A 17,677-nucleotide genomic window follows, 5' to 3' on the forward strand; every position below is an offset into this window, starting at 1 on the left:
ATTTCTGTCAACAAGAGGAAATGTTGCTCCCATCCAACAAAAATGCATATCCTGCCATCCTTACCGAATGCTGACTTGCCTTATAAGATGCTACTTTAAAACATGTTATTAATATAAGTTATTTTCCAGTTGTTTTGTTCCATAATTGACTGAGGATCTAGCAAGGAAATATGCAGACACCTGCATTTGTTAAGTAGATGCCAGAAACAGTATGTGTGTTCACATTAGTACTAAGCTGTAATAAACATTCTGCTTTTACCTGATGTCTCTCTTTTCTTTCATGGTCTTTGGTGTCTTCTGGATTGCTTTAATTCTCTCTCTGCTGGACATGCTTGCAAGATTTTTGATCAATTTTTCTTCTATCGGTGGGATGTACAAAAAAAATTATATCTATCCAGAACTTTAGATAACAACATCTTAACTTTCATGCAAACAATGAGAGGAAGAAGACTGGAAATAAGACTTTTAATATGCACTGCTACCAAGACTCAGCTAAACTATATGAAATTGAGAGCTAGTGATAGCTAGCAGTGGTATTGCACTAAATATTCTTAGTTTTCTGGAATGAATGGTTCTGTAATACTGATACATTGGGAGAATACAATTTTTAATGCTTTCAAAAACCATTCATACCCAGTGATGGTTTACTGTTAGTACAATGGGCTGTAATACAAAATAAGCAAAAACATTGACTCAAACTTTCCAAAAAGGTTCTTACCTGCTGTTTTTTCTAGTTGGGTTTTGGTTTCTAAATTTTCATAAAAAACAAACAGTGAACTGAAAATTAATTTTGTTTAAAAAAGATTTTTCGTTAGTAGTATTGTGTAAATTTTGTGCTAATGGAAACAAATTGTACATTTGCTGAAAAGCTTTTTATATATAGTGCTCTGATCTGTTATTTTGAGGCTTATTATAAGTTTTAATAATTGTCAGCTTGAGAGGGTCACTTGAATGTGAATCAAAAATGTAAAATAGCATCAGCTAGGGGCATAAAAGCCATGTCTACACTAGGAAAAATGGTGTATTTTAAAAACATGTCAGGTAGCATGTTAATTAACATATTAAAATTCTAGTGTAGATTAAACAGTTATCATTTTAACCCATGTTAGCCTGGCACAATAAAACCTTGTGGGGAGCTTAAGGTTTACCGCAACCTGTTAACATGTGTTAGAACTACAAATTGTTTAACCTAGACAGGATTTTAGCACAATTAAGGAACATGTTAGCTAACATGTCAGATATACATCTTATTTCCTAGTGAAGACAAGGCCAAATATTGCAAAACTCAACCATGTCAGGCTTTTACACCCAGCTCTTGCTAATGTATTTAGCAAGCCCAACCCTCAACACTCCTACTGTTTCACAACTGGGTTTCTCTAGTGTAGAGAATGCCATTTGTGGCAAGTTGTTTCAAGTTCTCTTATGGTTCTATATTGGCTATCAAGGCCCTCCACAATTTTCTGGGATAAGAATATATTTAAATCCCAGCACCACTTCTCTAAGTACCTTACCTTGTTTATGTTTGTCTTCGTTATATGTTTCTGCATTTGAGTCTAGTCTGAGAAGGCTGGAAGGCATCCTGTAGACCAGGTCAGCTTGTCTTCTGTTATATCTCTGACTGAAGCTACCTGAACAAGACACGCTTTTTAGTGAACTAAGAAATTTAATGCCAAATTAGCTTAGCCAGACCTGTTCATTACGCATTCACTTTCCACATAGTCCAGTTAAGTAAAGAATACCCATCCTCCCACATTTGATGTGTAATTTTTCAGACTTGAAAACTGAACATTAAGGGCCAGACTGGGATACATGCAGGGTAAACCCTACTACACAAGTACTCCCACTGACTTCAGTGAGATTATTGCTGGAATAACATACTATTCAGCATAAGTAAGGGTATCTGAATCTGGCCCTAAGAGATAGGTTCCCATTTTCTTATCAGAGTTCAACACATCTTCTTACCCCATCCCAATATTCAAAAGCACTATGTTCACTGGATGCTTATACCTTCCTCTATTGAAGCTGAAGAGCAAGAAAAGTTTACAAACACCTTTTTCTGGTCACTAGCAGCCACTTGGGAAGAAGATGCAGGCAGCTCAGAGCTGCATTCCCCTTCTGCATTTAAGCTTTCTGGGGTTAGAAGACCAGGAAAGTCTGAAGTGTCTGCTAACAAATGCTCCCTTTGTGGGTCTTCAGCAATGTCTCCCTTCAGATTTGAATAAACAATGGGGATAGTAGCATTTGTACTCAGAGCCAGTTTTCTTTGTATCCGTTTAAAAGGATTAGAGAAAGGAAAATGTGTTTGTCTTTTTTCTGAGCTACTCCCTGGACTCTCAATGTCTGGAAGTTTATCCTTCAGTTGATTGTTCTGGGTACCCATTTCCCAAGCATTAGAAGTCTTAAGGAGAAATTTATTAAGTTTCTCTCCCTCACTCTATGTTCTATAATGTGGAACTTTGAAACAGGTCATTTCCATGAAGCAACATAATTGTTACTTTCCAGTAAGACTCCAATTTCCCTCCCAAATCAGATGCTAATCAGATCCATTTACATGTTCCTAAAAGGTTAAAGTTGGTTAAGGATAGTTAAGAGAGGTGTGTTTTTCCAGCGTATCTAGGCAACAACTCCAGAAGAGAATTCTTCATTAAAGGAATTCTAGAAGCAGCCAACAGTTACCAAATATGTCACAATGAAAAGGATTACAGGATGCTGAAACCTGATGGATCCACAATATAGTCTGTTATGCATGGCACAGACAATAAAGTGCCACTAATACCATCATTTTAAGACAGATGGTGTTCCAGTATCTAGTCAAAGATTCAACCCTAAACTACACTATTCCAGGCCCAAAGGACCTGTCGGTTAATTGCATGGGTGGTGGGCGAATGCGTCTGTGGGGGAGGCTAGCCCCTGGCCCCTACCCCTCTGCCCGAAGCCCCACCCCTTTAGGTACTACTAAGGACTATCCTTCACACAGACATGGTGGGCCAAATTCTCTGCAGGTGTAATTCCACTGACGTCAGTGGAAGCACAGTAGCAAAGAATTTGGGCCCACAACCCCCTGAATAACTTCACAAGTGATTTACAGGGGTACACCTGCTTATAGGGAATTCACGTTCAAATAGGTGACTCTGCTTCATACTCTTCACATACAGCTGGGGAGGGGTGGAGGGAGAGAGCAGTTTGCATGTCCCACACATACATTTTTGAGAGTTCAAAATTTCTTCTCAGATCGAATCATGACGAAAAGTCAAAATCTCAAAAATATTCACAAACCAAAAAAAAAAAAAAAAAAAAAAAAAAACCCCCAAACAAACCCAACCCAGGTCAATCAAAACTTTTTGTTTCAATTTCAGCCCCTCCCACAACCCTCTGAAATTGAACTAAAAGGTTTTAAAAGTGAAAAGTCACTGAATTGGAAAGCTTGATGTTTTTGTTTTGAAAATGTCAAGAGATTTTGACATTTTCCCCCCTACAACCTTTTTTCAAGTTGGCAGATTCCTCAAATCAAAACCTGTTTCATGAACAGTCTCAGTTTAGATAAACGGGCATTTTTTCATAAAAAAACAATTCATCAAAAAATTCCCAACCAACTCCACTTTCATTGCCACGAGATGGGGTCCACCACCCACAAGGATGTTCCAGGAAGCCCCGGGACAATGAAGTGGTGTTGTTAAGAAAGATTTTTATATTTAAGGGTGACTAGGATTCAGTGAGGACTACTGGACAATCAGCCACCTGAACTAAATAAAGAACCTTCCACATTCGTTAGTATGAAATGTCTTATCAAGGGATAAAGTCTGGTTTAGTTCAAGCCAAAGACAGCTGTCATCCTCCTTTAGAGATTGAAGTTTCAATGTTCTCATTGGCCATTCCATCTTTGTGCCTTAAGCCTTACCTCCATCAGACATATCAGAAGATCTGCGTACATCAGGACCATCCGCGGCATGAAAGGTGGAGGGAGGTGTGTATGCTAGTTCTGGCTCATACTCAAAGGAAGGATTAGCTGTTAGAGGGAAAAGCAGAAGTATTAAGCCACAAAGAAATGTTTAAAACTCTTCACAGAAGATTGGCTTTGTTGATACAGTAATAAACTCAGTGCTACTGTGCATAGCACAATAGACCCTAGAATTATGCTCTTCCTTCGTTCTAATACAGTATGCCCATTTAAAATCAATCATTATATTGTATAGTATAGTTACACTATGCCGTAGACTACTGAAAGGCAAACTTAATGATGCTAGCTGCCTACATTTTCAAGAGTAGCTAGTGACTGTGGGTGTCTCAATTTTTGGAGGCTCAACATAAGACATCATAAAGGTACCTGATTTTCAGAAAGTGCTCAAAAAAAATATTTTTTTTAAAAATGAGGCCTCATTAAGGCGTTTCAAGTTGGGCACGCAGAAAAGAAAGCACCCAAAACCCACTTTTTAAAATGTAGGTAACTAATGTTAATGTTCTGTTTTTCCCCCTCCCAAGCACAACATAAGAAAAAATAAAACTCTGGAGTGACAGGATGGAAATAATCCTTGCTAAAATGTTCTTTTTTTAAAAAAAAACTAAGAGATTTTCTCCCTCTCATTTTGCCCACAAAGATGTTACATTTTAAGTTTCCTAAGAGGGACACTTCTATAAAACACTTCTATAAAACATGCCTTGAATGTAGAGCTCCTTTAGAAATCAAGATGAGCAGGTATTTGGATCAACCTCAGGAATGAACCCCCAAAATACTGTCTATTATACATAGGATTTTGGTATGTGGAATTACGTACTATGTGGATTTCCATATGGATTTGTGTTGGGCATAGCTGATCTCGATGTGCTGTAACTGTATTGGAAACCAGGGTGCATTGAGGCCATCGGTATAGCCAAGGGATAATCCTGGTTTCTTTGTCCTCTTCCACTGTGACCTTCATAGGAATCGTACAACGAGTCATCATCCAGGGAGGAATCATGAAGGTTTTGGTGAAAGGATGAATTCCTTTCTCTGCTGTGTGAGCAAACAAACAAAAAGGAGTGAATAACAGTGACCAAAAAGGTAAGATATATCTTTTTACCTTTGTTTCTAGATGTGCAGTATTCAAACAATGTTTTGACATAAATAAGTTATGTATCATCTCACTTCACCACATTTTAAAAACATTTTCATAACATACAATCCTTAGAATCAAAGTTCTGACCTAAGTGCCAATCACAAACTGAATTAAAAAGACTAAAACTTCAGTCCCACTGAAATCAGCGGGAGGACCGCTCAAAGTAAGTATATGCATAAGCATTTGTAAAGTCAGGCTCCAGGCTCCAAGCGTGCAGTAAACTTTTTGGCTGCACATCTGCTGAAAAATTGATGAAACCAACAAATCCCTGGTACCTGCAACTATAAATCCTGGAACATATTACTCTAAAGTGTAAAATAATAACAGAGCCACTCTGACAAATGTAGAAACACAGAGAGAGTAGTTGAGGTATGATTGGACCAATTACTGTTGGTGGAAGGTACACGTTTTGAGTGACACCGAGCTCTTCTTCAGATCTGTACCTTCTACTAACAGAAGTTGGTCCAGTAAAAGATATCACCTCACCTACCTTGTCTCTCTCATATCCTGGGACCTACATGGCTACAACAACACTGCAAGAGAGACTCCACAGACATTCTCAGACAAGAACTAAGGAGTGATTGAAATGAAGGGCAAAAATAGAACTGGTAACAAGTTCCATCCCCCACACTCCCATGCGTTCTAAATATTCAATTTCCTTTATTACCAACAGTACTATTGGTCAAGCCTTTTATAAATTATTCCTCAAACTTACCTTCTGTCAATCTCCAATGTCTCTGAGTAATGATAGTCTGGGTTTTCAAAGGCTTCATTATCGTGATAAAACATGATGCATCTGATTCCTTGATTATGGGTGAGAAATCTTCTTTACCTGAAGTCTTTAGTGCTTCAGTATTATATTAGCGGGTGATTCATTTAGAATCTAATAAAAGACAAAATTAGATCCAATAGATTTTCTGCCTAGTAGCAAGGAACAAAAATAATAGATAGAATAATAATAATAGAATCTGAACAAGACAAAAATTGCTTTATTCTTCCTGGAGTAATAATGAATAAAGCAATAAGATCTGTATAAATGGAGAACCGTCTCAAGTGAGTATAGCATCATCTGGGTCCTATTTACCCTCTGGACAACATGTATTTACTGGTAGTTACAAAGATAGTGAAATTTGCTATGTAGAAATACAAGCCCTTATCTAAAATTAAAGCACTACACTTGAGCATGAAGATTTTGTCTAAAAAGATTTTCCCAACATTTTGACAACATAGAAATCAGTTTGTTTTTTTTTAAAGATATATAACAAACCAATGATCCCTGATCTACAGACGGATCCTGTTTCTCTTTAGGTACATTTCACTGATTTCAAACCAGAGCCCAGCTCCTGCAATTGGCACAGCTATAGAAGTTTCCATCTGTAAATCTGAAGAGTCTTGTAGAGAGGTGGTTAAGTATAGCTGGTTATGTCTTCACTGCTTTAAAAAAGGTAGGTTTTTACATCGAGATAACTATCTCACTGTACAACCCTAATGAGACAAGACACTGTAGTTTTTGTTTCAATGTAGCTAGTCGAGGTCAACCCTGAGGGGAGGGATTATACTCAGTGAATGCTAGGAACATAGGGTAAAGGCCCAGCAGATAGCACCCCACAAAAATATCCATGTTTATGTGAAAATAAACTAGTACAAAAGACAAGTGTATTATAATATATTAATCATGTTTTAGTATTGTGTATTATATCATGATCAAGTCACACAGCTATATCCAGATTAATGCCTTTGACTACTTGGCAATAAAAACTATATTAAGCAATTTAAATATATTCTGAAGTTGCCCATCCCACTTTGCAAACAATTACTGAATGGAATCTGATATTTGCCCACAAGAGACTATAAACATAAGCACTTAATGCTAAACTTTTCATGTTGTTCAGGTAACAATCCCACACATATCAAGATAGACCAAAGATTGCAAGAGCCTTAAAGTAACATATTAAGCCAGTAATCAGCTGACCAAATTAATCAGTTATACAAGTGTACATATATATGTATATAAAATCCCGAACCTAATCCTTCCTCTTTGCAGCAGACAAAATGGGGGTTTTGCTTGAGGAAGGACTGACTCCCAGTTATTAATATAATAGTGAGAATTTTTCTTTGACAACACTTGATATATATGTTTTTTAAGAATTGGTGTGTGCTAAATAAAAAAAATTGTCTACCAGTTTTTTAGTAATTAGCACGTTCACACCACACCCAACTTAAAAGCATAGGGTTACAAGAATTGCCAGGTTTACAGTATAGTCAGTCTACTGAGGAGAGCTGGCTGGAAAACAGAATTTCTCTCGCATAAAAAACTTAAAATTTTTGGAAAACAAAAACACTTTTGTTTTGATTCAGAACAAAAGTCAAAAATTAGTAATTTTTCACAGGAAGAATTTGTTTAGAATTCGATTTGGGAGAACCAATTCAGCATTTTCCAATGAAAGACAGTTCTGTTGGAAAATTTTTGACCAGCTCTACTTCTGAGACACACAATGCTCTTGGAAAGGCAACAGAAGATTCCTTCACAGCAAGCCTACCTCCCCATGGGAAAAGGTCAGCCAGACACAAAAATCCACATACCACCTCTTCTTCTTGCTCCCCCTAAAAAATAAAGCTCATCCGTCAGGACTTGCAGAGCAACCCTGAGAGACAAACTCATAAAAGGTAGGTCCCATGCCCCACTGGTCTCCATTTCATTCTGTTTAGGTTCTAATAGTGCAACCAGTACCATGATCTCTCCATGAATTTCCAGGAGGCACTGCTGTGGAATGGGGCCCAGCCCTTTTACCTTTTCACCAAGGTTCATTAGAGAGGAAGTGGGAGGTCATCGTCAGGCCATGTGATGCCTTCCTTCTCTTTGACCTCTGATTTGGTCCTCTCAGTCAGCAAGAGCTAAATATTGTTACACTAGTCTCACTTCAAAAATTCTTCTCTGATTGAATGAATCTTCACAGGAGAACAACTACTCCCCCTACTGTTTGGGAGATGGGAGGGGAGGCGAGGAGAAGATTAAGGGTCATTACTGAGTCATTCAGCAAGTCTCAGTGTCACAGAGAGGAAGGCTTGTCCAGTGGTTAAAGTCCTAGCCTGGGACTCAAGAAACCTGAGTTCAAGTCCCTACTCCACCAGACTGCCTGACTGTCAGCAAGTCACTTGTGTCTCAGTGCCTTAGTGTTTCATCAGTAAAATGGGGATAGTAGCAATTCCCTACCTCGCAGACCTGCTGTGATGCTAAATACACTAAAGACTGGGGGACGCTCAGATACTGTGGTAACAGGGGCCATATAAAAGGGATAGACAGCCATTAGGGAGTGGGCACTTTCCTTTGGATCAGTAAATAGCCTCTGGGGTTACACAGTTCAGGTACCTCAGACACTTTTGTAGGCTCATTTTTTCTGGGTCAAGATCCAAAAGAACAGCCGCATTTTCCTCCCTCCCTCTAAAACGCATGTGGTAAGGCAGCTCCAGGCCCTAGTTCTGCCGATACGGGGATTTCATTCTGTCCTCATGTAGAATGTTAATCACACAGGAAGGTGTTAGTAAACATGCACATCCTGTTTTATCAAGTTTCAAACAAATGAGTTAAAGCATGAGGGAGTGCTGCCATTATACTCCTAGCAGTGTCAGTGTACAAACAAAGGGTCTGCTTGTAGTTATGCAAATCCTGAAGTTAAAAAAAGAAACCAATCTAGAAGTTACTTGAAGATCTTTTTTTTTTAAAGCCAACAATAGTTGTTTGAACTATAAAGAACTTCTACAAGCATAAAAGCAATGTCAGTCATCCAAGAACCACTAATATTTGATATAGCAGATTAAACTACACTCTTTCCCACAAGTAGCCTTTAGTTTATAAAAGGCCTGGCTGGTTCTCTCTTTATTGTCACCCTCTGAGCTTTTATATTATGGATTCCTTTCCTGTTTAATATACTCTACCCAGTTCCTCATGACTAGCACATTTTAATTAGTTTGTCAATCTGAAATTGATATTAAAAGAAATTAATATTGTGACAGGGTATCAGGTTCTAGGATTCTACACTGCTCTTCTGCTGACTCACCAGATCAGGCAAGTCCTATTTGATCCAACACAGCGGTAGCTAATGGAGTGTCTGCCTCTGAAGCAAAATAACTAGGGACAAAACCAGTCAGACCCTGTGAGATAAAACTCTAAGAGGAATACAGGCTCTGGCAAGCACCAGCTGAAGTTTATGTAAGATAACCATTAAGAAAAGGCTGACTCATGGACCACAGATGTCTGTGGGAACTTCATCAATTACGTAAGAGGGTGCAGGACTAGGTCCACAACAACAAATGCTGTGACTTGACTTTCCCATGGCATCTGATTTTATTTAAGCTGTTGGGTGTATTTGAGACTTTGACATTTTCATTGTTACACTGGACCCTTGTTTCAAGATAGATAGAGCCTGAATTGTGTATGTTACGAGAGATCGAGTGACTTCACAACGGAGGACAGCTAGTTTTAGTGGCAATCAATTTGATTGGGATAAGTGAGAGATAAGTGTCATAATCTGGACTCACTTTCCCTCTTATAGCACAGTTCAGCAGCCTAGCCTTATTCAGAAAAGCACTTAAATGTGGTTAACCTTAAGCATATGATTAAGCCCTATTGACTTCTATGGGACTGAAACATGCTCTTTAGAATTATTTGTTGAATAGGGATGGATATAAGCAACACAGATATTCTCCACTGCATGCATCCGATGAAGTGAGCTGTAGTTCACGAAAGCTTACGCTCAAATAAATTTGTTAGTCTCTAAGGTGCCACAAGTACTCCTTTTCTTTTTGCGGATACAGACTAACACAACTGCTACTCTGAAACCTGAAATAATTTACTAAATTTCATGAAGACCACAATATTCTTCCCCTATTCCGCCCCCACACATGTAGACTCCCCGTCCCAAAAAGTAAAGCCTCTACACATTTATAATTCTTACGGATAAACATACATTAAAAAGTCATTTTCAGTTGTCTAGAAACTAGAGATTCTTCTAGAAATAGATTTAGCTTTTTTAATCTGTCTCTTCCTTCACTGATGCTTTAATTTTTGATTTAACATGTTTCCAGATTGGCAGAAGCAAGTCAGTGCAGCCAGCTGACTGATACACAATGGCCACGTTTTTCTCTCCCATCCTGCAAATCTTCCTAGATCAAGCACAGTGCAAATGTCTATGTTTTCATAAGCACAGCAAGCCAGGTTCAGACACTGTACCACTACTTTCACTTCTTGACACGCGTACCCAGACTCCACCTACCACACACACAGTCTGAGAAAATAATCCTGGAGGTGGTACAGCATAGAGTATATAACTCTCTCATGTCCTATCTCATGCACTAATGTTGTTTCCCTCATTGTTTGGGGGCTGTTGAGTTAGGCATCCTTGTAATACTGAATTTGAAAATGTACAGTAGCAATAGACCAGATGGTCCTTTCCTTCCCATGGAGGGAGGATGTGTGCACATATGCACACATGCATGTTTTTAAGGCACTGTTGTAACTCACAATTCAGCCACTCCAGATATGTGGACATTTTCCACATTTGATTCAAATGGGGTTTGCAGGGTGGGGTGCTCTCTGGAAAGGTCCCAATAGCCCCAGAGTGCTCAGCACCTTGCAGCATCAGGCCCAAACTGGGGCAATTACAGAAGGCCACTGGATCACAGCTCAACCACAACACAACCTCCCTGAGCAATCAGCTAGCAAGGACTCCTACTGCCATGGCCTGATTCCTTGGTCACATGACATGAGACAGGCCCAGCTAATCAAATACATACGGTATGATTTATTCCAACTCACCAGGCTAGAACGCAATGCAGCATGACAGTAGCATGACACTACCCGATTTTGAGGTTCTTGCAGTAAGTCTTGAAGATTTTGCAAAGCACTGAAATGCTTGTGCTTTTTCCTCTTCATGTCCAGAGCTAAGGTCTATTCCATACTCCATTACTGACTGAGGATTGATGGTAAAATGGTTAACCGCCCCTATACTGTGGGCTGTTTTTTCCCTTCTTCTTCCATTTTGAACTCCCAGTAGCTGCCACGCTAAGCCATGCTTATTTTGCCCCACCTTGCATAGTAATAGCCCCAGTATCAATGTAACAGAATGGCATTGAAAAGTAACTTATTTCTATGCAAATATCAAATTTTTGGTATACTTTGATCAAGAGCAGAATCCATGCAACCTGTTATTTTTTGCTTTTATGTAAGCATAAATATACAGTAGTAATGTTTACTGATCTGGTGGGAATAGAGTGATTTTTCAGGGGATGCCTGGGACCTTCAGCATCAAGACACAGGCTTCTGTGACTTAAGCCGAAGGAATAACTCCACTAAACCAGTTGCCGATTATTATCCTCTGTGGACAAGCTATTAGAGGGTGACACAACCTGGAACCCAGCATGTGACATCCGCTGTTTTTATTCCCTAATATCTTTAAAAGAAACTCCAGTAGAACCTCAGCGTTCCGAACACCAGAGTATGACCTGACCAGTCAACCACACGCGTCATTGGGAACTGGAAGTATGCAATGAAGCAGCAGCAGAGACAAAACAAAAAAGCAAATACAGTACAGAACTGTACTGAACGTAAACTACTGAAACAATAAATTTTTAAAAAAAGATTTGACAAGGTCAGGAAACGGTTTCTGTGCTTGTGTCATTTAAATTAAGATGGTTAAAAGCAGCATTTTTCTTTTGCATAGTAAGGTTTCAAAGTTGTATTAAGTCAATGTGCTGTTGTAAACTTTTGAAAGAACCACCATGATGTTTTGTTCAGAGTTGCAAACATTTCAGAGTTAAAAACAACCTGCATTCCTGAGGTGTTCGTAACTCTGAGATTCTATTGTATAAGGCAACTACAAAAACTCAGCCCATTGTAGCCAGTGATTTTAGTTTATTATCCATTTATTGTGTGATGTTATCATATATATTCATTGTATGTTAAGCAGAATGAATTTGTAGGATTATAAAAGAATAAGATTGATCAGCATTTAGTGGACCCAAGTAATAGACATGAGTAGGACAAGCTGAAATGCAAAAACCTGTAGGTTGATGCCCGCAAGACTTTAGCTTAGCTATTTTAGGCTTTGGAGATAAGAAATGATGACATAAGTGACTGGAAAAAAAGTAACCTGATGCTTTAAGATTATGGGAAAAGACGTACCAAGAGGTAATATTGCACAAAAATACCCAGAAGATTAATATTAGATCATAAAAATAGTGTAAAGGTGCACCTGTCTTAGACATGTGTCTTAACCACAGGATACAGGCTGTGCATTGATGCTAGTGAGAACAAAGGGAACTTACACAGCCTACAGAAAATTGGGGTCCCTTATGTTTCTAGGGGACACAGACCAATAAGAGAAAAGGGGGTTGACACTTTCATGGACACGCACAGAATGTAGGTATACACAGAATCATATTATAAAAAGGGGATGCCCAGAACAGGAAAATTGAGCTCCCTATGGGAGAGTCCAGCAGAAACCCTCTCTCTACTGATGATCAAGCCACGGGAGACAGATCAGACCCTAACACTATTGTTAAGGATGTGAGTAAAGCTATATTTGCAACTTGTGCACAGGTCTGTATAGAACAGTGGTTCCCAAACTAGGGGCGCCATTTGTTCAGGGAAAGCCCCTGGTGGGTCAGGCTGGTTTATTTACTTGCCACGTCTGCAGGTTCGGCCGATCGCAGCTCCCACTGGCTGTGATTCGCCGCTTCAGGCCAATGGGGGCTGTGGGAAGGGCGGCCAGCACGTCCCTCGGCCCGCTCCGCTTCCTGAAGCCCCCATTGGCCGAGAATGGTGAACAGCGGCCACTGGGAGCTGCGATTGGCTGAACCTGCAGACGTGGCAGGTAAGCAAACCGGCCTGGCCCGCCAGGGGCTCTCTCTGAACAAGTGGCGCCCCTAGTTTGGGAACCACTGGTATAGAATTTCTATATGCTTGGGTAACCATAACTTTCATTGTAACTTTCATAATACTTGTAAAATAGAATGTACGTGTGGTCACTACCCTTGCTCTTTGGTGTTCCTAGAGACTCTAACTCTAAAGAAAGTAGAGGAGGTGACTTTCACTCTGTTAAGCTTGAAACTGTAGCTGCCAGAGCCAAACCCACAGTGGTGTAATACCATATTACAGAATTCACTTTAAGTAAAATAAAATAAAAGGCTATACCATTCTGTTCAAACTTTCTCTGATTGGGAAAAGGGGGTCCTAAAACGTTATAACTATTAACATTAGAAATAGCCAAACTGAAAGGTAGGGTGATGCATCAGACAGAAAAGGAAAGATTTGCATGAGTAAGAAATTGTGAATCCTACGAGGAGAGAGATTTCTGCTAAAGAATCAGAAGGAAGATCAGTTGAATCTTGTGCTGTGCCCCTACTTACAGAACTTGTAAGACTTTATCCAGCCCATAATTAGATCACTGGAAAACCAGTTATATATATTTCCCAAGGGACCCATCACAGTTATATCTAGGCTCACATGTAAGTAAGAGACCGTTCCAAACTATGCACTGATGCATTCTGTGAAGCAGAACAGAACTGAGTCTGCGTTTAAAAATAAATAGTAATCTTGCAACTCCTACTTTCCACTAGCCAGCACTGACAGCTCTAGTCAACAGAATACTGGTGTTAGAAGAAACTGGGTTTGGACACAAGAAAATGAAAGTTTGGAATGATAACTATATATGGAAAGACACAGCATAGTACAACAATATACTAAAAAGTCTTAACTATTGTATGTTTAATTTTAATAGAGTGGCTCCTTTTGTTTTGCATCAGCTTCTTTATTCTGCACTGGTAAAGTAAACCTAACCAATTTTGTTGCCAGTTTCAGATTATAATTTAATGAGATGTATCAGTTTCAAGAGCCTCATCAACTAGTCCAATTGAAAAGATCAATGTAAATTAAAGTAGTTATAATTTTATAAGAATGGTCAAGACATTTACTGGTTTCAGAGTAACAGCCGTGTTAGTCTGTATTCGTAAAAAGAAAAGGAGTACTTGTCAAGCTTCAAAAGATACTTTTCCCAACTTCCTTTTTAGAATGTTTTAACCTCACTACTATTTGTGTGGCTACCTCTGGGAGTTCATTTATTTTCAAAATTAAAACATCAGACTCAAGTGGGGAAACACACACACACACCCCAATATGTTGTAATGAATGAGTTCAGAAGTGATCTCAGTACATAGAAAACTATGTTTTGTAACAGAAAACTGTCCACTTGTCATGGCTATTTCTGTCCACTCTGTTCTTCCTTGTATCCAGTTCTCAGACAACTTCATAGCAACAAAATGCAATTGCTTTTTTCAGACAAGCCATGAGTACTTAAAATACAGTGTAACACATTGATGAGTGCATTACCCATCCCCCTGTGTACCCCGTGCACAGAGAATACAAATCTGTTACAGCCCCAGCTAGAAAGACTTAGCCCTGGTCTACACTAGGAGTTGAGGTTGAATTTAGCAGCATTAAATCGATTTAACCCTGCACCTGTCCACATGACAAAGCCCTTTTTTTCGACTTAAAGGGCTCTTAAAATCGATTTCCTTACTCCACCCCCAACAAGGGGATTAGCGCTGAAATCGGCCTTGCCGGGTCGCATTTGGGGTACTGTGGATGCAATTAGATGGTATTGGCCTCCGGGAGCTATCTCAGAGTGCTCCATTGTGACCGCTCTGGACAGCACTCTCAACTCAGATGCACTGGCCAGGTAGACAGGAAAAGGCCCGCAAACTTTTGAATCTCATTTCCTGTTTGGCCAGTGTGGCAAGCTGCAGGTGAGTGCAGAGCTCATCAGCAGAGGTGACCATGATGGAGTCCCAGAATCGGAAAAGAGCTCCAGCATGGACCGAACAGGAGGTACAGGATCTGATCGCTGTATCGGGAGAGGAATCCGTGAACTCCGTTCCAGTTTTCGAAATGCCAAAACATTTGTCAAAATCTCCCAGGGCATGAAGGACAGAGTCCATAACAGGGACCCGAAGCAGTGCCGCCTGAAGCTTAAGGAGCTGAGGCAAGCCTACCAGAAAACCAGAGAGGCAAACGGCCCCTCCGGGTCAGAGCCCCAAACATGCCGCTTCTGTGATGAGCTGCATGCCATTTTAGGGGGTTCAGCCACCACTACCCCAACTGTGTTCTTTGACTCCTTCAATGGAGATGGAGGCAACACGGAAGCAGGTTTTGGGGACGAGGAAGATGTTGATGATGAGGTTGTAGATAGCTCACAGCAAGGAAGCGGAGAAACCAGTTTTCCCGACAGCCAGGAACTGTTTCTCACCCTGGACCTGGAGCCAGTACCCCCCGAACCCACCCAAGGCTGCATCCCGGACCCCCCAGGTGGAGAAGGGACCTCTGGTGAGTGTACCTTTTTAAATAGTATACATGGTTTAAAAGCAAGCGTGTTTAATGATTAATTTGCCCTGGCATTTGTGGCTCTCCTGGATGTACTCCCAAAGCCTTTGCAAAAGGTTTCTGGGGAGGGCAGCCTTATTCCATCCACCATGGTAGGACACTTTACCACTCCAGGCCAGTAGCACGTACTTGGGAATCATTGCAGAACAAAGCATTGCAGTGTATGTTTGCTGGCATTCAAACAACATCTGTTCTTTATCTCTCTGTGTTATCTTCAGGAGAGTGATATCATTCATGGTCACCTGGTTGAAATAGGGTGCTTTTCTTAAGGGGACATTCAGAGGTGCCCGTTCCTATTGGGCTGTTTGCCTGTGGCTGAACAGAAAAATCCCCCACTGTTAGCCATGGGGAGGGGGGAAGGGCTAGCCATGCGGTGGGGGGAGGCAAAATGCAACCTTGTAACGAAAGCACATATGCTATGTATGTAATGTTAACAGCAAGGTTTACCGTGAAAGAGTGTACCCATTGTTCTATAAAAGGTGCCTTTTTAAATACCACTGTCCCTTTTTTTTTCTCCACCAGCTGCATGTGTTTCAAGGATCACAGGATCTTCTCCTTCCCAGAGGCTAGCGAAGATCAGAAGGCGAAAAAAACGCACTCGTGATGAAATGTTCTCTGAGCTCATGCTGCCTCCCACACTGACAGAGCACAGACGAATGCGTGGAGGCAGACAATGTCAGAGTGCAGGAAAGCACAAAATGACCGGGAGGAGAGGTGGCGGGCTGAAGAGAGTACGTGGCAGGCTGAAGAGAGGGCTGAAGCTGAAAGGTGGCAGCAGCATGATGAGAGGAGGCAGGATTCAACGCTGAGGCTGCTGGAGGATCAAACTAATATGCTCCAGCGTATGGTTGAACTGCAGGAAAGGCAGCAGGAGCACAGACCGCCGCTACAGCCCCTGTGTAACCAACCGCCCTCCTCCCCAAGTTCCATAGCCTCCTCACCCAGACGCCCAAGAACACGGTGGGGGGCCTCTGGCCACCCACCCACTCCACCCCAGAGGATTGCCCAAGCAACAGAAGGCTGGCATTCAATAAGTTTTAAAGTTTTAAAGTGCTATGTGGCCTTGTCCTTCCCTCCTCCACCACCCCTCCTGGGCTACCTTGGCAGTTATTCCCCTATTTGTGTGATGAATTAATAAAGAATGCATGAATGTGAAGCAACAATGACTTTATTGCCTCTGCAAGCGGTGATCGAAGGAGGGAGGGGAGGGTGGTTAGCTTACAGGGAAGTAGAGTGAACCGGGGGAGGGGGGGCAGTTTCATCAAGGAGAAACAAACAGAACTTTCACACCGTAGCCTGGTTTTCAAAGCTTCTCTGATGTGCACCGCGCCCTCCTACGCTCTTCTAACTGCCCTGGTGTCTGGCTGCAAGTAACCAGCAGCCAGGCGATTTGCCTCAACCTCCCACCCCGCCATAAACATCTCCCCCTTACTCTCACAGATATTGTGGAGCGCACAGCAAGCAGTAATAACTGTGGGAATATTGGTTCCTCTGAGATCTAACCGAGTAAGTAAACTGCACCAGCATGCTTTTAAATGTCCAAATGCACATTCTACCACCATTCTGCACTTGCTCAGCCTGTAGTTGAACAGCTCCTAACTACTGTCCAGGCTGCCTGTGTATGGCTTCATGAGCCATGGCATTAAGGGGTAGGTTGGGTCCCCAAGGATAACTATAGGCATTTCAACATCCCCAACGGTTATTTTCTGGTCTAGGAATAAAGTCCCTTCCTGCAGCTTTTGAAACAGACCAGAGTTCCTGAAGATGCGAGTGTCATGTACGTTTCCCGGCCATCCCATGTTGATGTTGGTGAAACATCCCTTGTGATCCACCAGTGCTTACAGCACCACTGAAAAGTACCCCTTGCGGTTTATGTACTCGCTGCCTTGGTGCTCCGGTGCCAAGATAGGGATATGGGTTCCGTCTATGGCCCCACCACAGTTAGGGAATCCCATTGCAGCAAAGCCATCCACTATGACCTGCGCATTTCCCAGGCTCACTACCCTTGATATCAGCAGATCTTTGATTGCATTGGCTACTTGCATCACAGCAGCCCCCACAATAGATTTGCCCACTCCAAATTGACTCCCGACTGACCGGTAGCTGTCTGGCGTTGCAAACTTCCACAGGGCCATTGCCACTTGCTTCT

The 17,677-nt window shown here is 41.1% G+C and overlaps 1 protein-coding gene across 12 annotated transcripts in view; it reads right to left on the reverse strand.

Moving 5' to 3' along the window:
* TMC5 (transmembrane channel like 5) overlaps positions 1-17,677 on the reverse strand; it is a 55,645-nt gene that overhangs the window by 23,375 nt on the left and 14,593 nt on the right. For 6 of the 12 annotated variants that reach the window (XM_043524526.1, XM_043524525.1, XM_043524522.1 and 3 more), the window contains exons 2-6: positions 5,809-5,976; positions 4,773-4,990; positions 3,899-4,006; positions 1,512-1,628; positions 260-359 (exon numbers count right to left, since the gene is read on the reverse strand). In XM_043524526.1, the coding sequence (XP_043380461.1) occupies positions 260-359; positions 1,512-1,628; positions 3,899-4,006; positions 4,773-4,990; positions 5,809-5,882 (617 nt within the window). In that variant the 5' untranslated portion in view covers positions 5,883-5,976. Of the gene's footprint in view, positions 1-259; positions 360-718; positions 749-1,511; positions 1,629-3,898; positions 4,007-4,772; positions 4,991-5,808; positions 5,977-7,633; positions 7,698-10,060; positions 10,287-17,677 lie in introns of those variants that run through there. The other 6 variants (XR_006284564.1, XM_043524519.1, XM_027826794.3 and 3 more) reach the window with 3 other exon arrangements.

This window comes from Chelonia mydas, chromosome 10 (genome assembly GCF_015237465.2).
Source record: "Chelonia mydas isolate rCheMyd1 chromosome 10, rCheMyd1.pri.v2, whole genome shotgun sequence".
Taxonomy (NCBI): domain Eukaryota; kingdom Metazoa; phylum Chordata; order Testudines; family Cheloniidae; genus Chelonia; species Chelonia mydas.